The sequence below is a fragment of the Carcharodon carcharias genome, chromosome 18 (assembly GCF_017639515.1).
Source record: "Carcharodon carcharias isolate sCarCar2 chromosome 18, sCarCar2.pri, whole genome shotgun sequence".
Classification (NCBI taxonomy): domain Eukaryota; kingdom Metazoa; phylum Chordata; class Chondrichthyes; order Lamniformes; family Lamnidae; genus Carcharodon; species Carcharodon carcharias.
Window position 1 is genome coordinate 50,296,615 of NC_054484.1, and position 26,561 is coordinate 50,323,175.

General features: G+C 42.8%; 1 protein-coding gene across 2 annotated transcripts; it reads left to right on the top strand.

Moving 5' to 3' along the window:
• The first annotated feature begins 1,181 nt into the window (after positions 1-1,181).
• On the top strand, positions 1,182-26,296 carry LOC121290913 (superoxide dismutase [Cu-Zn]-like). Of its 2 annotated transcripts, none has more exons than XM_041211961.1 (5): positions 1,182-1,568; positions 6,158-6,251; positions 17,213-17,282; positions 18,123-18,186; positions 26,067-26,296. In XM_041211961.1, the coding sequence occupies exons 1-5, from the start codon at positions 1,500-1,502 to the stop codon at positions 26,211-26,213; spliced, it is 444 nt and encodes a 147-aa protein (XP_041067895.1). In that variant the 5' UTR covers positions 1,182-1,499; the 3' UTR covers positions 26,214-26,296. The 2 variants fall into 2 exon arrangements, with proteins under 2 accessions (XP_041067895.1, XP_041067894.1); XM_041211960.1 differs by having other exon boundaries at positions 18,123-18,240; positions 26,067-26,291.
• Positions 26,297-26,561: the final 265 nt, after the last annotated feature.

Below are 26,561 nucleotides of genomic sequence, written 5' to 3' on the forward strand. Positions count from 1 at the left end.
GGTGAGGAGAGGGGAAGTAAAGGGGCAGTTGTTGCACATTCTGCGGTTGCATGGGAAGGTGCCGTGGGAGGGGGTTAAGGTGTAGGGGGTGATGGAGGAGTGAACCAGGGTGTCCCGGAGGGAACAATCCCTGCGGAATGCCGCCGGGGTGGTGAAGGGAAGATGTGTTTGGTGGTGGCATCATGCTGGAGTACGTGGAAATGGTGGAGGATGATCCTTTGAATGCAGAGGCTGGTGGGGTGATAAGTGAGGACAAGGGGGACCCTATCATGTTTCTGGGAGGGAGAAGAAGATGTGAGGGCGGATGCGCGGGAGATGGGCCGGACATGGTTCAGGGCTCTGTCAACCATCGTGGGTAGATAAGCTTGGTTAAGGAAGAAGGAGGAAATGTCAGAGGAACTGTTTTTGAAAGTGGCATCATCAGAACAGATGCGATGGAGGCAAAGGAACTGAGAGAGTGGGATGGAGTCCTTACAGGAAGTGGGGTGTGAGGAGCTGTAGTCAAGGTAGCTGTGGGAATCCGTAGGCTTGTAATGAATATTGGTGGAATATCTGGTATCACCAGAAATTGAGACAGAGAGGTCAGGGAAGGGTAGGGAAGTGTCAGAGATGGACCATGTGAAAATGATGCCTGGAATGAGCAGGTTATCTTGAGGATAGCTTGGACAAGCTAAGCTTGTTTCCACTTTAGTTAGAAGAGAGGGTTGACTTGATTCAATTATTTAAAATCCTGAATGGTCTTGACAAGGTGGATGTGGAAATTATGTTTTGTCTTGGGGGTGAGTCCAGAACTAGGGGACAATGTTTTAAAACTCCCTTATAGGACAGATGAGAATTTTTTTTCTGAGGCTTGTGTGACTTTGGAACTCTTCAAGGAAGTGGGGGTTACTGAATATTTTTAAGGCAGAAATGGATTATTCTCTTGCATAACAAGAATCTAAGATTATCGGGGTAGGTAGGAATGCAGAACTCAAAACAGAAACATATAAGCCATGATCTTATTGAATGGAGGAGTAGGCTCGAGTGGCTGAAAGGGCTACTTCTCCTATTTCATATGTTTGAAAGTTATGAGTAATAGAAAATAAGTACTATTGTATTTATGCAATTATTAGGATGAGATAACGAAATTCCGTCTAGCAAAATGTGTGGAGGACTTAATCTTACAAAGTGAGCAGGTAGAATACCGCTGACACAATCGAGGCCGACTTGTAAAAACGAAGTCGCAGACAATATTGATCAGGATCCATTTAAACACAGCTTGTGTTTTATCAATTAGTTACTCTAGCAAGTCCTCATGTTCGGAGTAAACGTGTTGCATTATTTACGCAAATGAAATGTAACTATTACGATCGTGGTAATAGCTGAAACACTCGGAGGAGGATTTTTAAATGACGAAGAATGACCTAGGGAAGTGTGAGTCTACGAGGAGGGAGATGCAGCTTTGCGCATGTGCTGGAGGAGCTGACTTTGGGGGTTTTGACAGGTGAAGCTGAGGAAACATGGCCAATGCTATTTGTGTCCTTAATGGCCACTTCAGTGTCTTTGGTGTTGTTCTCTTCAAGATGGACGTGAGTAGCGGGTAGAATTATGTGTAGATGGTGCCCCTGAGAGTTTGCGACACAGAGTGTCGGTTAATATTTGAACCACCGGTGGTGGACCAAACCTGGTTTCCTGATAGGGAGGCGAGTTTTGTCTCAAGCTAACCCGACTACCCCCTGACACTGCGTAGCAGTAGATTTATTTTCTGGCTCGGTTGTTGTGGAATATTTTCTCTGACCCGTGGAGCTTTTTGCCTCTATTTTATGGAAATTAAATTATTATTGGACGTTTTGGTAATATTCCACCCTCAACCCCTCCATTTCCCTATGATTTTCTGTGCATGTTGAAACTCTCAATGTTAGTTCCGAACAAATCCATTACCCTCTGCTTACATTTGTGGCAATCATGGCAGTATTGAAGTTAGTTCTTCCACTTTTGACATACAAGTAGTTAATACTGGACGAGCTATTCTCCGTCTTAAGCAGACTCCAAATGAACAGAAGCAAAATATACCCGTACTGTGGATGCTAGAAACCTGAACTAAAACGGAAAATGCTTGAAATACTCGGCAGGTCAGGCAGCATCTGTGGAGAGGGAAACATGGTTCTTTCTCCACAGATGCTGCCTGACCTGCTGAGTATTTCCATCATTTCTTTTACTCCAGCTGACCAGTACAGTTTGTCCCAATTTTCCATGGTCCGTTCAAGAGCGAGGTGCCAAAAATTAAAATAACGAGTCAACCAAATACCAGCCCAAAAGTTGCCCAATATCATGATGTCTAACTAGGCTAAAAGAAGTCCAATAAACAAAGTATTTTATGAATTGGGACTGCAAGTGGCTTCTTTCAGTCCAACCATATTGAGAGGTCCTTACGAAGAAATACACCATGATGGCCAGTTCGAGTGTTTAATGATGCCACATGTTCATAATATATGAATACATTACATTAAAAAGTTTTTTTTAAAATGAAATATTACCTGTATCACTAACTATACAACTTCAACAGTGAAAAACAAATAAATCTTTGTGAATATGCACACTTGGCATGATTATAACTGGCTTTTTTTCTTAAACTACAAATGAAAAGTTTAGAAAATGGTTTACGAAGCATTCCTGATCGCCTGAAAGGTTTTGATGTAGAGTCAGGTTTTGGACTGTTTGGCTTCGGTTCAATACTCTCAAAAGATCCTGTTTTTTTCTCAGAAATTGGTACTTCAAACACCAAAGTCTAAACTGGTTTACACACTGACATAAGCTCTTGACCAAATCGATCATGCTCATGCTTTGGTTCATCCCTTCCTGGAATCACGTGACTTCCGTGGACATCTCTTCAACAATTTCAAGTCAAGTATTTTTTAGTTCCATTAACTTCCGCTGCATTTCGCATATCCCATTTACATGACTTATGAGAGTTACTCAGAAAATGAAAATGCTTATTTTATCTGAAACTGCTTTCTCTTTTGTTTGTGTCATACCGACATTTTTGACTGAACTATTTGTGTTCGACTTTACAGTCAAATTTCGTAGAACCAGGCTCAAATGTTTCCTTAACCTTGTACTGCTCCATTTGATGCCAGATAGTAACGAAGAGTAAGGGTATATTTGGTGCTGTTTTCTTCGTGAAACTTTGGAATGGAGCAGAACAAAAATGAGGACCTGGGTTAACCCAAGTTAAACAAAAATGACTAACTCATCTATTGTTCATTCAACATTGGTATTTTGACTCTTGTGCTTTACTTCAATCCACTTTGAGTGGTTATCAGTGAGTACCAAGAAATTGTAATTTTCCTTTTCATAAAAGTCTACAAGCTCTTTGAAGTGGATAACTCCACCATGAGGAGTTTTTGGTAGCTTATTTCCATAGTTTTGCAAGATAGTACATTTGTTTGTTATTTATTTTAGATCATAGTTAAACCACAAGCCATTTACAAGTCTTTTTGCAATGGATTTCATACTGACTATCCCTGTGTGTTCAATATGGAGTTCTGCCGGGATCCTATCTCTTGAAGAATGAGGTACCACCACTTTGACTCCACTTGATGCAGCTCTGTTCACTCTACTCATTGCGATGTTTGTGGAACATTCTCAGTTCCTTTTCTGTACTCTGGTCTTTGAGCCTCTTTAACACTTTATCAAATACTTAAAGATTCTCTTCATCTTTTTTGGTCGCAATCAACACATTATCCCGATTGCACAAGCAGTGCAGCACTCCTTGCAAAATCTTATCCATTGTTGCTTGAAAGATTTCTGGAGAAAACTTCACGCCATAGGACAACTTCATATAAGAGTATAACCCCACGTGTATATTTGTCAAGAGATATTGTTGATTCTCTCAATCCACATTGAGCTGTGTAAAAGCGGAAGACAAATCCAATTTTGTGAATATCTTGGATCCTGATAACTCCGCATATAAATCTTGAGAGGTCAGTAATGAATACAACTCATCATCCACTGGTTGATTGTGAGTTTGTAAACTCTGCATAGTCTCATGGTTTTGTTGGCCACTACTACAATTTAGTCCGTTTTCACTAGCACACCATTTGTCTCTCTAGCTTCTTTAGTTCCACTTCAACCTGGGCTTTAAGAGCATAAGGAACTTCCCCAGCCCTGGTCACCATTGGGCCTGTTTTGGTTGTATGCTTTCACATTGAGTATACCTTCATAGCTGTCCTTGAAAATGTTGCAATAGTTATTCAAACTTCTTGGATGTCTCGATATGAAAAACATTATTTTGGTCTAACTTCAATTTGTGAAGCCAATCCTTACCTATTAATTTTGATTTGCTGGAATATCTCACAATAACAATGAACAACTTGAGGGACTTGCCCTTATTTTGGATACTGCAACATGGCCTATCTTCTGGCAATTAAGGCATTTAGCATTTCTGTGCTGACATGCCTGTGCCGCATGGATGAATTTACAAGGATAACAAGTCACTAAACCGCTGTCACTACTCTTTTGACTAGGTCTCCCTGATTTAGACCTGGTGGAGCCTTCTTGCGGTGGACGGAAGCTGTACTAGTCGCTTGATTAGGATGAAAATTCCCAAGTATCCTTTGATGCCAACTTCAGGGTAAAAGCAATCTTACACGTTGGTTCAAATGGAAGATGTTGTGTTATTAGTAACTTTTTTGGATTCTTTCATCCACCAGTCCACACATAAATCTGTCCTGTAATTCATGGTCTAAGATCATGCCAAAGTTGCAGTGTAATGATAAATTTTTCAGTGTCACGGTGTACTCACCAATTGTTTTGCCATTTTTCTAGTTTCTAGTTCCAAATTTGTGGCTTCTTGCTATCTCTAATGGCTTAGAGTTGAAATTTTCCTCCAACTTTGATTGTTTTGAGTGGCACATCCTTTGTCTTGTTGCGAACAAGGAGGTTTGTTAGGGTGCCATACAAGTCTGGGCCAATCTCCTTTTGCAGAATTTCTTTCTTACACAGAATTGCCTTCTGAGTCTGGACATCTTCACTTTTACCTCCAAGTTCTATATAATATTATTAGATCTGAAAAACATGTCTATTCTTTCAATGTATGGATTAAATGGTTTTCGAGCTCTCATATGTTCCTAGTTTTCTGATGTATCTTGTGGATGCAGCCATATTGTTCCATTTCAAATGTAACAGTGGCAAAATACGTTCACTGTCACTGTCCATAACACTGAGGCTAAGTCCATCTAGGTATAACAAACTCATCCAACCCAATCTAGTCGGTAGTTGAATGAGATGAGACAGTAGAACCCTACAGCCGTTCCATGTGACTTCAGGAACAGTGAGGCTTAGCACAATCCAGTCAAAATCTTGTTACGTATTGACAGGCACTTGCAAAAAAAGACACCAAGATGGCCAGTTTATGTATTAAATGATGTTTTGTGCACTGTGCATGTTCATAAGATATGCATACTTTACACGCCAAATAAGTGGTGTTATACAGTTAAATAAAGTGTTTCTATTAACACAACTGCAGTTTAAAACTTAATCTGGCTGGGATGGGATCAGTTTTTAACATCTTTTTTGGGGTTTAATTGGTAAAGATGTCATTAATTTGTGAAAACCACAATTCAATGCACCTCTGCAGTCAACTCAATCCCCGTGTCTTCATCTTTAAACTCCTCCATAAAGAAAACCTTTGTTGCCACTTACATCTTTGATGTCTTTCTATCATTCATGTTACTTTTCAACTCAGTTGATCTGTTGACTGAACCCTTATGTATCTTGGCCATATCTTTTAGGGTGCAACAATTTATTAATTTATTCTGGAATGTCCAGTCCTGTTTTGCACTCATGTGTCTTGCCTGAAGTCCGTTGCAAAATCCTATTGACGGCCTAAAGGTATGTATGTGTCATCCTTTTGGGGTGAAATGTGCAAACTACAATTCAATTGCATATGTATATGTGTACATTTTGAATGTGTGAATATAAAATGATGGACTACTGTTATACAATGTTCAGGATATTTGATGAACTTGTAACATTTTTAAACAGTGTTTGCCTCTCATCTGTATTAAGGCATTGTGTTTCCGTTTGCTAATTTCAATGTATATTGTACACAATAGTTTTCATGAAATTGACTTTACAATACCAGTATATTTGTTGAATGTGAAATTTGAATTTGTAGATAACTGGATGTGTGATTGTAAAAGGGGAATTTACTGGACTGCCTCCTGGAAAGCATGGCCTTCACATTCACAGTTTTGGTGACCTAACCAATGGTATGAAACATATCTTTACAACTTGTAGTTACATAGAGAAAAATATTTGTTACATTCATACAGCTGTAGTTGAGTAATCTGTACCAACAGAACAGCGGAATAAAAGTGAATACTCATCTCCTACCTTAGCTTCCAGGCAGTGAGAAAGACAGAGATCCTGTTTATACATTTTCAAGAACATTCTCTGACATCTTTCCCTTCTATTCACACCCCTAAAATCTTATATTTGGCTCTCCTTTTCTTGCCATTGACTGCTTTCATACAGAAGGAATTTGATGTTTTTGGCCACTGCCAGTTTCTAAACGGAGGTCTGATGAAGTTCTTGCTCCATTTTTGTTTGATTCTTATTTGTTCAGTTGTCTCATACATGTATAAATTTCTGCTTTCCGATGTGGAAATAAAATTTCATGGATGTTATCGTTAGAAATCAAGTATGTGATAATACGGCTTTGTATTGTCTGTATCCATCCAACCAGGTGATTACCTAACCAGTAGGACATGGTAGTGGGTGCCTCCAAGTGGAAATCCTGAAGGATACTAATTTTAGCCCAGTCATGATCTTCCAAAACAATGATGAGTAGACATGAAGGGCATTTTAATCTGTTTACTTCCTTCAATGACAGCAAAGTCCTAACATGGGATAACTTTGTGGCATGGGGAGTGTGTGTCTGAAAGACTTTGCCTGCCCCAAGTCTGAGATCCCAGTGGATTTGTGGGTATAGAATGGAGCAACTGCAGGGAGAGACACATACACAGCTTGCTCAGTGTGTGTTAGTGAATGAAGGACCTGAAATGTACAAGTGCCAGTTTGGGAAATTTCTACAATAATGCTCAGAACTCATAGAACCACTTACACTGTAGCCAAAAAGTGTGAAAGGGTATAGAGCCAAAGAGATCTTTATGGATCTAGAGCAGGGGTGGGCAACCTCTTTCTTATCAGGGGCCACTCACACATAGACAAAATCAGTTGCAGGGCACATGCACATAAAAACCAACTTAATTTATGCTTTTTTAGAGAGAATACAGAAACATTCAACTCAACCACTGCTTCGATGCGATGGCTGAGTTTGCATCCCCTTGACGAGCCTTATGTCTGCTGACACTTATGTTGCTACTCGCAACTGGCTTTCCAAATTCACGCCTGTTGACCTGGCATGCAGATGGTTCTGTGCAAGATAAAGTTTTGGAAAAAAAACTGCTCAAAGCAGTATGTGTTCCAAACCGTGATGTTATTTTTAGCACATGTCTCCTCAAGTTTGGAAATTTATCGGCGCCAACATAGAGTCTGTAGAATTCCAGCAGAGACAAGTTATTGTATTTAGCCTTAAGCTCAATGTTGCTTTGCAGTTCTATAACTTCATGTTTTAGGTCTTCAGGTACATTGACTGCTTCAATACTGAGCAGCATGACAAAAATGTTTAATTCCAGTTCTTTCATTTTTGTTCTTGAAATCGCTCACAAAATTTCTTAAGTACATTTGCACACTCCCTGGCATACTTTTTTAAAAATTCATTAAAAGGATGTGGGCTACATTGGCTGGGCCAGCATTTATTGCCCATCCCTAACTCACCAGTGGTGAGCTGCCTTCTTAAATCCCTGCAGTCCATGTGGTGTTGCTACACCCACAGTGCTGTTAAGGAGGGAGTTCCAGGATTTTGACCCATTGGCAGTGAAGGAACATCGATATATTTCCAAGTCAAGATGGTGAGTGGCTTAGAGGGGAACTTCCAGGTGGTGGTGTTCCCATGTGTCTGCTGCCCTTGTCCTTCTAGATGGTATTGGTCGTGGGTTGGGAAGGGGTTGTCTAAGGAACCTTGTTGAGGTCCTGCAGTGCATCCAGTAGATGGTACACACTGCTACCACTGTGCCTCTGTGGTGGAGGGACTGAATGTTTGTGGATGTGGTGCCAATCAAGTGAGCTGCTTTGTCTTGGATGGTGTCAAGCTTCTTGAGTGTTGTTGGAGCTGCACTCATCTAGGCAAGTGAAAAGTATTCCATCACACTCCTGACTTGTGCCTTGTAGATGGCAGGCAGGCTTTGGGGAGTCAGGAGGTGTGTTACTCGCTGCAAAATTCCTAGCCTCTGACCTGCTCTTGTAGCTACAGTATTTATATGGCTAGCTCAGTTCAGTTTCTGGTCAAAGGTAACCTCCAGGATGTTGATAATGGGAGATTCAGTTATGGTAATGTCATTGAATGTCAAGGGGTGATAGTTAGATTCTTCTTTTGCAGATGGTCATTGCCTGGCACTTGTGTGGCACAAATGTTACTTGCCACTTGTCAGCCCAAGCCCGGATGTTGTCCAGGTCTTGCTGCATTTGGACATGGACTGCTTAAGTATCTGAGGAGTCACAAATGGTGCTGAACATTGTGCAATCAGCAAACATGCCCACTCCTGACCTTATGGTGGAGGAAAGATCATTCATGAAGCAGCTGAAGATGGTTGGACTGAGGACACTACCCTGAGGAACTCCTGCAGTGATGTCCTGGAGCTGAGATGACTGACCTCCAACACCCAGAACCATCTTCTTTTGTGCTAGGTGTGATTCCAACCAGCAGAGAGCTTTCCCCCTGATTCCCATTGACTCCAGTTTTACTAGGACTCCTTGATGCCAAACTCAGTCAAGTGTGGCCTTGATGTCAAGGGCAGTCATTCTCACCTGACTTCTGGAGTTTAGCTCTTTTGTCCATGTTTGAACCAAGACTGTAATGAGGTCAGAGGTTTAGTGACCAAGGCAGAACCCAAACTAAGCATCAGTGAGCAGGTTATTGCTAAGCAAGTGCCACTCAATAGTGTTGTTGATGACCGCTTTCATCACTTTACTAATGATCGAGAGTAAACTGATGAGGCTGTAATTTGCCGGGTTGGGTTTGTCCTACTTTTTGTGTACAGGATATACCAGGGCAATTTTCGACATTGCTGGATAGATGCCTGTATTGTAGTTATACTGGAACAGCTTGGCTAGGGGCATGGCAAGTTCTGGAGCACAAGTCTTCAGCACTATTGCTGGAATATTATCAGGGCCCATAGCCTTTGTAGTATCCAGTACCTTTCTTGATAGCACATGGAGTGAATTGAATTGGCTGAAGACTGGCATCTGTGATGCTGGCGACCTCTGGAGGAGAACAAGATGGATTATCCACTCAGCATTTATGGCTGAAGATTGTTGCGAATGCTTCAGCTTTATCTTTTGCACTGATGTGTTGGGCTCCCCCATCATTGAGTTGTTTAATTGTCCACTACCATTCACGGCTGGATGTGGCAGAACTGCAGAGCTTAGATCTGATCCGTTGGTTGTAAAATCACTTAGCACTGTCTGTCACTTGCTGCTTATGCTGTTTGGCACGCAAGTAGTCCTGTGTTGTAGCTTCACCAGGTTGAAAACCTATTATTAGGTATGCCTGGTGCTGCTCCTGGCATGCCCTCCTGCACTCTTTATTGAAGTAGGATTGATCCCCTGGCTTGGTGGTAATGGTAGAGTAGGGGATATGCTGGGCCATGAGGCAACAGCTTGTGCTGAAGTACTATTCTGCTGCTGGGCTTCATGGTTGTCCAGTCTTGAGTTGCTAGATCTGTTAGAAGTCTGTCCCATTTAGCATGGTGGTAGCACCACACAACACGATGGAGGGTATCCTTCAATGTGGAGACAAGGCTTCATCTCCACAAGTACTGTGCGGTGGTCACTCCTTCCCATACAGTCATGGACAGATGGATCTGCGGCCAGCAGGTTGGTGAGGATGATGTCAAGTATGTTTTTCCCTTTTGGTTTCCTCACCATCTGCAGCAGACCCAATCTAGCATCTATATTCTTTAGGACTCAGCCAGCTCGATCTGTTGTGGTGCTACCAAGCCATTCTTGGTGATGGAGATTGAATTCCCCCATGCACAGTACATTCTGCACCATTGCCACCCTTACTGCTTCCTCCAAGGTTCACTAATGTCCATCAGGAAAGGAAATCTGCCGTCCTTACCTGGTCAGGCCTACATGTGATTCCAGACCCACAGCAGTGTGGTTGACTCTTAAAATGCCCTCAAGGGCAATTAGGGATGGGCAATAAATACTGCCCTAGCCAGTGATGCCCACACCGCAGGAACAAATAATTTTTTTAAAAAGTGGTGTTCAACAAGGAGGAGTACTGATTCATCAGATGAGAGGGTGTGGTACATGGTAATCAGCAAGAAGTTTCCTTACCCTTGAGACTTCATGGGGACAGGAATCGACGTTGAGAACTCCCAGAGCAACTCACTCCTGACTGTATACCACATCTACTGGGTCTGTCCTGCCGCGGGACAGGACACAGTCAAGGATGGTGATGGTGGTGTCTGGATTCCTTGATTATGACAATGTCAGGCTGTTGCTGTCTGAGACAGCTCTCCCAATTTTGGTGCAAGCCCCTAGATGTTAGTAAGAAGGACTGCACTGAGTTTGCCTTTGTCGTTTCTGGTGCCTAGGTCGGTTTCATTCCTTTTTAGCGGTTTGATATAATTGAGTGGCTTGCTAGGTTATTTCAGAGGGCATTTAAGAGTCAACAACATTATTGTGGGTCTGGAGTCACATGTAGGCCAGACCAGGTAAGGACGTCCCTGATGTCCCTAAAGGGCATTAGATTTATGATATTCAAATTTCACCATCTGGCTTGATGGGATTCGAACCCGGGTCCCCAGAGCATTACCCTAGTTCTCTGGATTACTACTCCAGCAACATTACCAATATGTCACCTCCACTGTTGCTGCAAGCTTTTGTTTCTTAAGGTTAGGAAAATGTACCATGTTGTCCTTTTCCAGTTGCATTTTCTACAGCTTTAATTTGGCTTCACATGTTTTCACATGTGAAAGAAGGGAAGTAATAAGCTGGTTAGGCCCTTGCAATTTAACATTGAGCTCAGACAGATACTGCATAATGTTGACCATGAAAGCCAAGTCACACAGCCACTTGTTGTCACTCAGCTCGGCCACATGAAAAATTTCACTTCTTCCCTCAGCTCATAAAACCACATCAGCATACTCCCCTGGCTGAGCCATCGCACTTCACAATAGTAAACTAAGGCGCCATACTCTGATCCAAGATCATTCAATAATTCCATAAACTGGCAGCTGTTTAACCCTCTACTTTTAATTAAGTTAATGCTTGGTACCATCACTCAGTCACACAGACTGCATGCACAGATTCTCCTGATGAATAACGCAGGACAGAAGGTGTTGTATTTGAATGCATGCAGTATACGAAATAAGGTAAATGAGCTTGTGGCGCAGATTGAAATTGGCAGGTATGATGTGGTGGGCGTCACGGAATCATGGCTGCAAGGGGATCAGGACTGGGAGCTAAATATACAAGGATATACATCCTATCGAAAAGATAGGCAGGTTGGCAGAAGGGGTGGGGTTGCTTTGTTAGTAAGAAATGAAATTAAATCGATAGCAAGTAACGATGTAGGGTCAGATGATGTAGAATCTGTGTGGGTAGAGTTGAGGAACCACAAAGGTGAAAAAACCATAATGGGAGTTATGTACAGGCCTCCGGATAGTAGTCAGGAAGTGGGCACAAGATACAGCAGGAGATAGAAAAGGCATGTAAGAAAGGCAAGGTTACAGTGATCATGGGGGATTTCAATGTGCAGATAGACTGGGAAAATCAGGTTGGTAGTGGATTCCAAGAAAAGGAATTTGTGGAATGCCTACGAGATGGCTTTTTGGAGCAGCTTGTGGTGAAGCCCACTAGGGAACAGGCAATTCTAGATTTAGTGATGTGTAATGAGGCAGATTTGATAAGGGAGCTTAAGGTGAAGGAACCCTCAGGAGGAAGTGACCATAATATTATAGAATTTACCCTGCAATTTGAGAGGAAAAAGCTGGAATCAGATGTAACAGTATTACAGTTGAATAAAGGCAACTACAGAGGCATGAGGGAGGAGCTGGCCAGAATTGACTGGGAGATGAGCCTAGCAGGAAAGACAGTGGAATAGCAATGGCAGGAGTTTCTGGGAGTAATTTTGGAGACACAGCAAAAATTAATCCCTAGGAAGAAGCAGCATACTAAGGGGAGGAAGAGGCAACCATGTCTGACAAGGGAAGTCAGGGACAACATAAAAGCTAAAGAGAAAGCATACAATTTGGCGAAAAGCAGTGGGAAACCAGGGGATTGGGAAGCCTACAAAGATCAACAGAGGACAACTAAAAAAGAAATAAGGAGGGAGAATATTAAATATGAGAGTAAACTAGCTAGTAATATAAAAAAGATTGCAAGAGTTTTTTAGATATATAAAGGGTAAGAGAAAGGCAAAAGTGGACATTGGGCCGCTGGAAAATGACGCTGGAGAAGTAGTGGGGAACAAAGAAATGGTGGAGGAACTGAATAGGTACTTTGCGTCAGTCTTCATGGTGGAAGACACAAGTAACATCTCCAAAGTTCAAGAGAGTCGGGGGGGCAGAGGTGAGTATGGTGGCCATTACCAAGAAGAAGGTGCTAGGAAAACTGAAAGGTGTGAAGGTGGATAAATCACCTGGACCAGATGGATTACACCCCAGAGTTTTGAAGGAGATAGCTGACAAGATAGTGGAGGCGTTAGTGGTGATCTTTCAGGAATCACTGGAGTCAGGGAGGGTCCCAGAGGACTGGAAAATCGCTAATGTAACCCCCCTGTTTAAGAAGGGAGTGAGGCAAAAGACGGGAAATTACAGGCCGATTAGCCTGACCTGGTAAGATTTTAGAGTTCATTATTAAGGATGAGATTTCAGAATACTTGGAAGTGCATTGTAAAATAAGGCAAAGTCAGCATGGTTTCATCAAGGGGAGGTCATGCCTGACAAATCTGCTAGAATTCTTTGAGGAGGTAACGAGTAGGTTAGACAAAGAATAGCCAATGGATGTCATCTACTTGGACTTCCAGAAGGCCTTTGACAAGGTGCCGCATAGTTGGCTGCTCAGAAAGATAAGAGCCCATGGTGTTAGAGGCAAGGTACTAGCATGGATAGAAGATTGGCTGTCTGGCAGGAGGCAGAGAGTGGGGATAAGAGGGTCCTTCTCAGGATGGCGGCCGGTGACTAGTGGAGTTCCACAGAGGTCAGTATTGGGACCACAACTTTTCACTTTATACATTAATGATCTAGATGAAGGAACCAAAGGCATCCTGGCTAAGTTTGCAGATGATACAAAGATAGGTGGAGGGACAGGTGGTATTGAGGAGGCGGGGAGGCTGCAGAAGGATTTGGACAGGTTAGGAGAATGGGCAAAGAAGTGGCAGATGGAAAACAACGTGGGGAAGTGTGAGGTCATGCACTTTGGTAGGAAGAATAGAGGCATAGACTATTTTCTAAATGAGGAGAGAATTTCTAAATCTGGAGTGCAAAGGGACTTGGGAGTCCCAGTTCAGGATTCTCTTAAGGTTAACTTGCAGGTTGACACGGTAGTTAGGAAGGCAAATGCAATGTTGGCATTTATTTCGAGAGGACTAGAATATAAAAGCAGGGATGTGCTGCTGTGGCTTTATAAGGCTCTGATCAGACCACATTTAGAATATTGTGAGCAATTTTGGGCCCCATATCTCAGGAAGGATGTTCTGGCCCTGGAGAGGATCCAGAGGAGGTTCATGAGAACGATCCCAGGAATGAAAGGCTTAACATATGAGGAACGTTTGAGGACTCTGGGTCTTTACTCGAAGGAGTTTAGAAGGATGAGGGGGGAAGTGATTGAAACTTACAGAATACTGAGAGGCCTGGATAAAGTGGACGTGGTGAAGATGTTTCCATTGGTAGGAGAGACTAGGACCCGAGGGCACAGCCTCAGAGTAAAGGGAAGACCTTTTAGAACAGAGATGAGGAGAAACTTCTTTAGCCAGAGAGTGGTGAATCTATGGAATTCATTGACACAGAAGGCTGTGGAGGCCAAGTCATTGAGTGTATTTAAGACTGAGATAGGTACGTTCTTGATTGGTGAGGAGACCAAAGGTTACGGGGAGAAGGCAGCAGAATGGGGTTGAGAAACTTATCAGCCATGATTGAATGGCGGAGCAGACTCGATGGGCCAAATGGCCTAATTTCTGCTCCTGTCTTATGGTCTTATGGACATACAATCAACTTACTTGGATGAAGAACAAAAACAGAATTACCTGGAAAAACTCAGCAGGTCTGGCAGCATCGGCAGAGAAGAAAAGAGTTGACGTTTCGAGTCCTCATGACCCTTCGACAGAACTTGAGTGCTGCCAGACCTGCTGAGTTTTTCCAGGTAATTCTGTTTTTGTTTTGGATTTCCAGCATCCGCAGTTTTTTTGTTTTTATTACTTGGATCAAGGTTGAGGGGACCCATTTCTTTCTTGATTAGAGCAACTAATCCCTTTTGAGATCCAACCATAGCTGGAGGGCCATCAGTAATAAGACCACTTAGTTTTTCAAATGATAACTGAAGCCCATCCACTGTCAATGTAACCTCCTCAAATATATCTTCACATTTGGTGGTGTTATAAATTGCTACTAAAGCAAGCACGTTCTCTCGAATCTCAAAATCTGCCATGATTTCATGCAGAAATAATTGCCAGTTGGCATGAACTTATTATGTCTGTTGTCTAGTCAATAGCCAGAGAGTAAACTCGAAATCATCCGCAGAGTCTTTCAGAACCTTTTTAATGTCTTGAGTCATATCATTAATTCGACCTGACACAGTCCTGCTAGGTAAGCTCACACTCTCAAGTAGGTTGATTTTCTCTGGAGCCCCGAGAAGCTGCAGTCACAACAATGCACTCCTTTACAAACTCTCCTTCTGAATGAGGCCTAAGCTTTTTTGCGAAAAGTTCACTCGCCACATATCTGACTTGCATAACACGGTCCAATACCTTTCTCAGCCTTGTGAAAATTGCTTGCTGCCACTCACATTCTTTTTAAGTGCTTTAATTTTGTCAGCTTGAACTTGTCCTTGAAATTCTTCGTATTTGATGTGCTTCGTGCTGACGTGTCTTTCTATTATGACATTTTTCATGATAGAAATCACTTCTCCACAAATCAGGCATATGGGTTTGCCTTTCATCGCCACAAAATATAATTGTTTGTCCATTTTCACTAAAGACACGACACTCTGCATCCACTTTATTTGTTTGCAGTAACCATGTTTTATTTTTGCTTTTGCTCCATTAATATCTTCAATCAATATCCCCTAATGTCCTGATTGTGATGTTTGAGAGAAGTGCAGCCAGAAAATGAACTCAGTTCCCACAAGGCTGAGCTTCGTTGTGTCTAGTGAGTGGGAGCTGCTTCTAAAATGGTAGGAATAGCATGTGCGGATGGTGTGTGTGGAATGGAGGAAGTCCTCGCTGACCGGGGCTTGTCACTATGTTACCTTCAACCCACTCAAAGGCTGGAGCTTAAGCTCCTTGGTTTCCAAGATTTGGAGTGGCTGAATATACAGAAAAACTGTATAAATTCAAATTAGATAATACTAATCTTTGATCCAGATTAAATTAACAGGGATTTTTCAGAGTATGACAATTTTGCTTTATACTTTAAGACCTTAAGCTAAGCAGCAAGAAGTCAAAGCTTATTTGGTGAACCTACCTCTCCCCTATCTATTACCAGATGTTTGCCCATTCATTAAACCGCAAACATCCTGGCAGCAAAAAATTGGCTGCAGGTGGCAGAGTACCTAAACTGTTCCTTGCTGAACTTTACACGTTTTACTTCCTGCGGTAACAGTGTTATGAAAAGATCACACCACATACAAGACAGAGGCCCAATCTCAGGCTTCATTATGGAAACAACAATGATACTGTTGGACAAGACTGAAAAATTCTCCTTCGTGCATATTCTTTGAACTATGTCCCTGTTAAGTACAGACTATACTGTACTAATCAAATTCCTTGTTTCCAAATTGGACATGGCGCCTTGATTTTTTTCTGTGGTGGGATTAGCACCAGGACGATTCATTGTTCTCACCAATGTAACTCCACATTATTTTAATTCTAATAATTGGCTCCCACTGCTTTTTGCCTCGTCCATTGGGAGCTTGTCTTTGCAGAATAGGGAAATGACAAGGATTATCTAGGAACAAGAAATTAGTCTACCGTAGGAAGCACGTCCGAGGATGCAACAGCTGAGATCAGAGCCCTCAAGTTTTGTCATTTAGTTGTATTTTTATTATCCAGAATAAGGCAGGGATGGTAGTAATTGATACTGTGAGATTAGCTTGTGGAGAGTGCAGTGGGCGAATGGGGTAAACATGGTGAAGGCTGAAAGAAATGAGGTACCCTTGGTAGTACATGTCACCATGAGGAACCACAGTACAGCTACTCAGTCAGAGCTCCACAGCCTCACCATTACCAGCTAAGGTAAAATAAAGCAGTCAACTGGAACCAGTTAAATATTATAAGCACCTTCCATATATTCACCTACCTTGTCCTGCAGTGTTGAACATAATGCTTACCTGAAATGTCAATTAAGACATGCCATAGAACCATCCCATTCCCTTCTTCCTCTACAGTATAACATGAAGAACTCTGGAAAAACTTAATGATTTTAATTTGTAAGCTTCCTGCACCTGTTATTACCCCTGTTAACAAATACTCACTCACTTATATCATTTGTGGCAGAATTGGGGGAGGGCAGAGAGTGGAGGCGAACAGCCTTTAAGCTCTGGTTATTAAAGGAAAAAGTGACCCTTCGTTAAGAACAGAGCTCCACCTCAGGCAAACCCTCTGGCTTCTTGCATCTCCTGAAGAGTAGGCCCTAGAACACTTGCATTAAACATATAAGGAAACAATACCGGGGGAAGCAGGAGGGTATGCCTTTGTTTCAGTTTGGGCTTGAGATTCTTCACACCAAGGCTGGTCAAACGTAATCTAAAACAGAAGATGTGAATACTTAAGCTTGTACCATGTTTGGAAAGCACAGTTGCAATTGTTTAGCTCATATATCTATGCTAACCTCTCTATTGCAAACTCTATTTTGCAAAGGCACTGAGTGTAAATTAATTGTTTCAGGTTGGATCAGTGCAGGACCTCATTACAATCCAGACAATGAAATACATGGTGCACCAGAAGAGAACAAGAGGTGAGTTCTGTTTCAAAAGTAATTTCAAAAATAAAACACAACTTTTACAAAAGTACACTGGTTCTGGATGGTATTTTAATTAATATGCAACTTCATGGTATTCATTTGTAAAGTTTTGAGGTTATTTTTCTTCTCCAATGCGCCAAGGAAATATTCAGTTCAAGACACAGAACAGCAGAAAAGTGGAAGGAGATCGAAGATGTCCATTTCTTTATTAAGGAATATTTTATGCTGCCTTGTGATTTTTTGGGGGAGCTTCTCCCATAGAGGGTACATATGTCTTCTAATAGGAGCAAACCAACAGCAGCCTTTGTAATGAGGCAGATCTGAGTGCTTTAGGCCTTCCTCTGTCAAAGTACATATTTGAAGACATCCAACAGGATTGGATCTGAGCCATTATGCACTATCCATCTTCCATAGGAGAGCTGGAGAGTGGCAGGCTACAAGGATCAGAGGGCCTGAGGTAAGTTTTCTTTCAGGGATTTGGATCATTATCAGCCTCTCATGCCTACAGCAGTGGTTGTATGCAATCCATATCTTAGTCATAAATTTAATTAAGATCATTACTAAATGAAACAAGAGGAGTGGTTAGGAGCTTGAGTTTTATCTAGAGAGTTGTTAGGACGTGGAATACCCTAGAAGAACAGTGGTGGAAACAAAACTTAATAAGGAAAGGGGTATAATATACACAAAGGAAAAGAGAGTTTGGGTAAAGGGTAGATAGTACTACATCAATATCTCTTTCAGAGAGGCAACATTGCTGTAATGGGTTGAATGGACTTCCTCTGTGATGTAGCATTCTATGATTCTTTAAAACAAAGCAATTTCTATCCACTGTAGACATGCAGGTGACCTGGGCAATGTGGAGGTCGATGAAGATGGTTTGGCCAAGCTGGATATGAAGGTGCAGCATTTCCATTTGACTGGAGTTCATTCTGTTATTGGACGGTCTCTGGTGGTGGGTACTAAGTAACCTTTTGGACTTAGAAATTACAATGCTAAAATGTTAGACTTCAAATTAAGAGGTCCAGTACAAACCTATGCATTGTCTAGTTTATACTTGGTCTTGCCCTCGTGGATGAATTTGTCAGTGACCTATTTTAAATTAATGAAAAAGCTGTTTGCCAAAAAAATCTATTGACAAGGCATGTGAAACTGTCTATTTTAGGGGACGCGGGTTGTGGTGAGGGGGTGGGGTGCAGTGTGGTAGTGCTACACAGATAGTACTCTTTTATGAGTAAGTATTCAGAAAATGGTTGGGCCAAGAGGCATTCCAGTTTAGAAGAGTGAGAGGAGATCTTATTGAAACATAAGGTCTTGAGGGGATTTGATAGGGTGAATACTCAGAAGGGAAGTTTCCTCTTGTGGGGGGGGGTGACTAAAACTAGGCAACATAGCTGAAGAATAAGAGGTCTACCTTTTAAGATAGATGAGGAGAATTTTTTTTCTCAGAGGGTTGTTAGCCAGTGGAATTTTCTTTCCCCCAAATGCAGTGGAGGCTGGGTACGTACTTCGAGTGAGTCAGATTTTTGGTACACAGCGGAGAATTATGGGGTTATCAAGAGTTGAAAATGGATTTGGGCTGTATAGCTCTATTTTTGCACCGATATGATGGGCTGAATGGCCTCTTCCTGCACTGGACATTTTCTATTTGCTTGAAGAGAAGTTAACAATGAATATCCATATTCATTCATTCCTTTTTACATTTACTTGACTGTTCCAACATACTCCTGGTCAGCTTCCCACATTCTACAATTTATATACTTGATGTCTTCTATAGCTCTGTTGCCTGTGTCCATGTTTGTAATAAATCCTATTCATCCATCACCATTGTATTTGTAACAAAAACAGAATTACCTGGAAAAACTCAGCAGGTCTGGCAGCATCGGCGGAGAAGAAAAGAGTTGACGTTTCGAGTCCTCATGACCCTTCGACAGAACTTGCGTTCGAGTCCAAGAAAGAGTTGAAATATAAGCTGGTTTAAGGTGTGTGTGTGGGGGGCGGAGAGATAGAGAGACAAAGAGGTGGAGGGGGGGGGGTGTGGTTGTAGGGACAAACAAGCAGTGATAGAAGCAGATCATCAAAAGATGTCAACGACAATAGTACAATAGAACACATAGGTGTTAAAATTAAAGTTGGTGATATTATCTAAACGAATGTGCTAATTAAGAATGGATGGTAGGGCACTCAAGGTATAGCTCTAGTGGGGGTTTTTTTTTTATATAATGGAAATAGGTGGGAAAAGGAAAATCTTTATAATTTATTGGAAAAAAAAGGGAAGGGGGAAACAGAAAGGGGGTGGGGATGGGGGAGGGAGCTTACGACCTAAAGTTGTTGAATTCAATATTCAGTCCGGAAGGCTGTAAAGTCCCTAGTTGGAAGATGAGGTGTTGTTCCTCCAGTTTGCGTTGGGCTTCACTGGAACAATGCAGCAAGCCAAGGACAGCCAAGCAAGAGAGCAGGGTGGAGTGTTGAAATGGCAAGCGACAGGGAGGTTTGGGTCATTCTTGCGGACAGACCGCAGGTGTTTTGCAAAGCGGTCGCCCAGTTTACGTTTGGTCTCTCCAATGTAGAGGAGACCACATTGGGAGCAACGAATGCAGTAGACTAAGTTGGGGGAAATGCAAGTGAAATGCTGCTTCACTTGAAAGGAGTGTTTGGGTCCTTGGACGGTGAGGAGAGAGGAAGTGAAGGGGCAGGTGTTGCATCTTTTGCGTGGGCATGGGGTGGTGCCATAGGAGGGGGTTGAGGAGTAGGGGGTGATGGAGGAGTGGACCAGGGTGTCCTGGAGGGAGCGATCCCTACGGAATGCCGATAAGGGGGGTGAAGGGAAGATGTGTTTGGTGGTGGCATCATGCTGGAGTTGGCGGAAATGGCGGAGGATGATCCTTTGAATGCGGAGGCTGGTGGGGTGATAAGTGAGGACAAGGGGGACCCTATCATGTTTCTGGGAGGGAGGAGAAGGCGTGAGGGCGGATGCGCGGGAGATGGGCCGGACACGGTTGAGGGCCCTGTCAACGACCGTGGGTGGAAAACCTCGGTTAAGGAAGAAGGAGGACATGTCAGAGGAACTGTTTTTGAATGTAGCATCATCGGAACAGATGCGACGGAGGCGAAGGAACTGAGAGAATGGGATGGAGTCCTTACAGGAAGCGGGGTGTGAGGAGCTGTAGTCGAGATAGCTGTGGGAGTCGGTGGGTTTGTAATGGATATTGGTGGACAGTCTATCACCAGAGATTGAGACAGAGAGGTCAAGGAAGGGAAGGGAAGTGTCAGAGATGGACCACGTGAAAATGATGGAGGGGTGGAGACTGGAAGCAAAATTAATAAATTTTTCCAAGTCCTGACGAGAGCATGAAGCGGCACCGAAGTAATCATCGATGTACCGGAGAAAGAGTTGTGGAAGGGGGCCGGAGTAGGACTGCAACAAGGAATGTTCCACATACCCCATAAAGAGCCCCAGCTATGCCTGTCTCTTTATGGGGTATGTGGAACATTCCTTGTCCTCACTTATCACCCCACCAGCCTCCGCATTCAAAGGATCATCCTCCGCCATTTCCGCCAACTCCAGCATGATGCCACCACCAAACACATCTTCCCTTCACCCCCCTTATCGGCATTCCGTAGGGATCGCTCCCTCCGGGACACCCTGGTCCACTCCTCCATCACCCCCTACTCCTCAACCCCCTCCTATGGCACCACCCCATGCCCACGCAAAAGATGCAACACCTGCCCCTTCACTTCCTCTCTCCTCACCGTCCAAGGACCCAAACACTCCTTTCAAGTGAAGCAGCATTTCACTTGCATTTCCCCCAACTTAGTCTACTGCATTCGTTGCTCCCAATGTGGTCTCCTCTACATTGGAGAGACCAAACGTAAACTGGGCAACCGCTTTGCAGAACACCTGCGGTCTGTCCGCAAGAATGACCCAAACCTCCCTGTCGCTTGCCATTTCAACACTCCACCCTGCTCTCTTGCCCACATGTCTGTCCTTGGCTTGCTGCATTGTTCCAGTGAAGCCCAACGCAAACTGGAGGAACAACACCTCATCTTCCAACTAGGGACTTTACAGCCTTCCGGACTGAATATTGAATTCAACAACTTTAGGTCGTAAGCTCCCTCCCCCATCCCCACCCCCTTTCTGTTTCCCCCTTCCCTTTTTTTTTCCAATAAATTATAAAGATTTTCCTTTTCCCACCTATTTCCATTATATAAAAAAAAACCCCCACTAGAGCTATACCTTGAGTGCCCTACCATCCATTCTTAATTAGCACATTCGTTTAGATAATATCACCAACTTTAATTTTAACACCTATGTGTTCTATTGTACTATTGTCGTTGACATCTTTTGATGATCTGCTTCTATCACTGCTTGTTTGTCCCTACAACCACACCCCCCCCCTCCACCTCTTTGTCTCTCTATCTCTCCGCCCCCCAACACACACACCTTAAACCAGCTTATATTTCAACTCTTTCTTGGACTCGAACGCAAGTTCTGTCGAAGGGTCATGAGGACTCGAAACGTCAACTCTTTTCTTCTCCGCCGATGCTGCCAGACCTGCTGAGTTTTTCCAGGTAATTCTGTTTTTGTTTTGGATTTCCAGCATCCACAGTTTTTTTGTTTTTACCATTGTATTTGTTCCTATGTTGGCTCCCTGTTAAATAACAATTCAATTTTAAAATTCTAATTCTCATTTACAAATCCATCCAGGGTCTCACCTCTTCCTAACTCTAATATCCTCCAGCCCTACAAGCCTCAAATATTGCTGCTCATTTAACACTGGCTTTTTGAGCATCTTCAATTTTAAATCTCTACCCCATTGGTGACCATGCCTTTAATAGACAAAACTGTAAGCTCTGGAATTCCCTACCTCAACTTACTAAGCTCAATAAGCTCAAAATTGCAGGCTTACTAGCACAGAAGCAAAAAACACTGCTTAGTATTTGCAGGAAATTGGCTGGTCACAGAAAATCTAAAAAAAATGAATACTTTCACTTTACTGTTTGACCAACCACAGATCTTTCCCAGAGGTCAGTATTCAGGATGCCAATATAGGGTAGATCCATTTAGCCTTAGCAATTTCCTAGATTTGGAAAATTAGTCACCTTTGCAATCCATCTGTAGTTGCACCTCAAGAGTTTTTCATTATTTGTTCATGGGATATGAGCTGACAAGGCCTGCATTTGTTGCCCATCTCAAATTTCCCTTGATAAGGTGGCGGTGAGCCACCTCTTGAACTACAGCAGTCCATCTGTTGTAGGTACACTCACAGTGCTTAAGGGAGGGTGTTTCAGGTTTTTGACACAGCATCATTGAAGGAACAGCGGGCAATTTAACAGAATGGTGTGTGGCTTGCTGGAGAAGTTGCAATTGGCGGTATTCCCATGCATCTGCTGCCCTTGTCCTTCGAGGTTGTAGAGGTTATGAGTATGGAAGGTGCTGCGGTGCATATTATATATGGTACACATTGCTGCCATTATGCACAAGTGATGGAAGGAATGAATGTTTAAGATGGTGGATAGGTTGCTGATCAAGCACGCTGCATTGTCTTGGATGGAGTTGAGCTTCCTGAGTGTTATTGGAGCTATGCTCATCCAGGCAAGTGGAGAGTATTTCATCACATTCCTGACTTGTGCCTCGTAAATGGTGAACAGACTTTGGGGAGTCAGGAGATGAATTACTCACCACAGAATTCCCAGCCCCTGACCTGCTCTTGTTGCCATAGTATTGATATGGCTGGTCTGGTTCAGTTTCTGGTCAATGGTAACCCCAGAATGTTGATGGTAAGGTATTCAGACTTGGTAATGCCGTTGAATGTCAAGCATAGATAAGAGTGGCTGAAGACAAAATGGTCTGAAATTTTATGAAATCATGTACACAAGCTGGTGGAGCTACAACACAGGACTACTTGCATGCCGAACAGCAAAAGCAGCATGCAATAGACAGAGCTAAGTAAACCCACAACAAAAGGATCAGATATAATCTCCACAGTCCTGCCACATCCAGTTGTGAATGGTGGTGGACAATTAAACAACTAACAGGAGGCGGGTCCACAAATATCCCCATCCTCAATGATGGGGAAGCCCAGCGCATCAGTGCAAAAGATAAGGCTGAAGCGTTTGCAACAATTTTAGCCAGAAGTGCTGAGTGGATGATCCATCTCGGCCTCCATCTGAGGTCCTCAGCACCACAGATGCCAGTCTTCAGTTATTAAGAAACAGCTGAAAGCACTGGCTACTGCAAAGTCTATGGGCCCTGACAACATTCCAGCAATAGCGCTAAAGACATGTGCTCCAGAACTAGCTGTGCCCTTAGCCAGGCTGTTCCAGTACAGCTGCAACACCAATGTGGAAAACTGCCCAGGGATGTCCTGTACACAAAAACAGGACAAATCCAAATTGTCCAATTACTGTACTCTCAATCATCAGTAAAAGGACGGAAAGTGTTATCAACAGTGTTATCGAGTGGCACTTACTCAGAAATAACTTGCTCACTGATGCTCAGTTTGGGTTCTACTAGGGCCTCTCCTCATTAGCTCCTGACCTCCTTACAGCCTTAGTCCAAACATGGACAAAAGAGCTGAGCTCAAGAGGTGAGGTGAGAATGACTGCCCTTGACATCAAGACAATATTTGACTGAGTGTGGCATCAAGGAGCCTGAGCAAAACTGGAGTCAATGAGAATCAGGGGGAAAACTCTCCTAATGGTTGGAGCCATACCTGTAGGAAGGAAGATGGTTGTGGTTGTTGGAGGTCAATCATCTCAGTTTCAGGACATCACTGCAGGAGTTCCTCAGGGTAGTGTCCTAGGCCTAATTAACTTCAGCTGCTTCATCAATGACCTTGCCTCTATCATAAGGTCAGAAGTGGGGATGTTTGTTCATGATTGCACAATGTTCAGCACAATTCACAACTCCTCAGATACTGAAGCAGTCCATGCCCACATGCAGCAGGACCTGGACAACATTCAGGCTTGAGCTGATAAGTGGCAGATAACATTCACACCACACAGGTGCCAACAAGAGAGAATCCAACCATCAGCCCTTGACATTCAATGGCATTACCATAGCTGAATATCCTGCAATCAACATCCTGGGGGTTTCCATGGACTAAAAACTGAACTGTACCAGCCACACAATTATTGCGGCTACAAGAGAAGTTCAGAGGCTGAGAATTCTGTGGAGAGTAACTCGCCTCCTGACTTTCCAAAGCCTGTCCACTATCTACAAGACACAAATCAGGAATGTGATGGAATACCCTCCACTTGCCTGGGTGAGTGCAGTTCCAACAACAATCAAGAAGCTTGACACCATCCAGGACAAAGCAGCCCACTTGACTGGCACCCGATCCACCAGCTTCAATATCTGCTTCCTCCATCACCGATGCAAAGTGGCAGCAGTGTGTACCATCCACAAGGGCACTGCAGCAACTCGCCAAGACTCCTTCGACAGCACCTTTCAAATCCGTGACCTCTACCACCTGGAAGGACAAGAATAGCAGGTGCATGGGAACATCAGTATCTGCATGATCCTCTCCAAGTCAAACACTATCTTGACTTGGAACTATATTGCCATTCCTTCACTGTTGCTGGGTCAAAATCCTGGAACTCCTTCCCTAACAGCACTGTGGGTGTACCTACACCACAAGGACTGCAGCAATTCAAGAAGGCAGCACACCACCACCTTCTCAAGAGCAATTAGGGATTGGCAATAAATGTTGGCCTAGCCAACGACGCCCACATCCCATGAGTGAATTTGAAAAATTATAGCGCAAAGCAACAAAGTCACTGAGCATGAGAAGCAACTTTTTATGATCTGTAATGAAATGCAAATGTTTCTAGGCACTTCAAATGGATGGAATTATTTGACTTCAAGTGGGTAGAGACATTAGTTTGCCTTTGTTTTCCCTCCTATAACTGTCAAGACTGCGAACCAATGCATTTATATCAAATCACCAAAGTGACCCCAGCATTTAAGCAAGCAATGAAGGTAGTACACGCAGTACAAGATGAAGTAAATACTAACTCCTGAACATGACCTTAGAAACTTATTCATGAATCTGTATCCGTTTTACAAACACCCCTACTCTACCTGATTGGCTTGGTTTTGCCTTTTAGCAGATACTAGGTATAAAGGATATATAAAGTACAAAGGATATGTAAAGTATATATTCAAATCCATCGTGCTCATTCAAGAACTACATGCACCTATGCGTTTAATACTAATCTGATAAAAATTGACACCGAGTAAGAAATATTAGCACGGATGACTAAATGATTGGTCAGTGGTAGATTTTAAGGAGGATCATAAAGGGAGAGAGTTGGAGACAGAGTTAGAGGGTGACTTACTCCTTGAAAGTATTAACATCAAGTTTCGTTTCTATTGGTGGGGAAAACAAGTCATCACATTGCTAAGGGATGTAAGGTAATGGTGCATGTTTAATTCCTAGGCCAGAGATTTTTACCTTGACAATGTAAAACCTGTGTTGGATTAAGTACATGCAAAGTGAAGAAAAGGACTACGGATGGGTGGGGGGGGTGTGGTGGTGGAGTTGGAAAAACATTTCAAATGGGGAGATTCCATAATTGAAAAGTTGGAACTTCACTAAAAGGTGGAAATTCCTCATCCCTGTGTCAAGGGGAGATGGTTAGATTCTCTTTTGCCAGGCATTTGTGTGGTGAAAATGTTACTTGCTACTTAACAGCCCAAACCTGAATGTTGTGCAGGTCTTGATACATGAGGTCATGGACTGTTTCAAACTTCTTGCATGTTTTTATTTTCCATAGATTCACCAGAATGAAGATGACCTTGGAAAAGGTGATAATGAAGAGAGCTTGACAACAGGAAATACTGGAGAGGGTTTAGCTTGGGGAGTGATAGGAATTTGTCAGAGCGACATTTTAGATGAAACCTTAGAAGAAAAATCTAACTAATAAAGCTGATAATAGACATTGCAAAGAGCTATGTTTCCTTATGATCCATTGGTAAATGTTCCTTGCTGCAGATGTGCAAAAACATTTTATTCATAAAAAACTTTTTAAACACATTTGTATATTAGTTTCTGTAAAAGCAAAGATATTTTGTTTTCAAATTGTGTTGCAAAATGAATTATTTTAAGGCCTAACCCAGTGCTTCTCAAATTTTTCCCACTGTGTCCTCATTTCAAGGCTTGAAAATTGCCTTGACCCCTTAGTGGGAGCAGGGATAGTGGAGGGGAAAGAGACCTATGAGAGCAGAAGTGGTTGTGGGTTTGGGGATGGGGGGAGGGGGTGCAGTTTAGG

Excerpts from the sequence above, each read along its gene's own strand:
- LOC121290913 (XM_041211960.1), top strand. The coding sequence starts at position 1,500 with ATGGCCAATGCTATTTGTGTCCTTAATGGCCACTTCAGTGTCTTTGGT. Across the intron at positions 17,283-18,122 it reads GCACCAGAAGAGAACAAGAG|ACATGCAGGTGACCTGGGCA; the intron begins GTGAGTTCTGTT and ends TATCCACTGTAG. Across the intron at positions 18,241-26,066 it reads TTATTGGACGGTCTCTGGTG|ATTCACCAGAATGAAGATGA; the intron begins GTGGGTACTAAG and ends TATTTTCCATAG.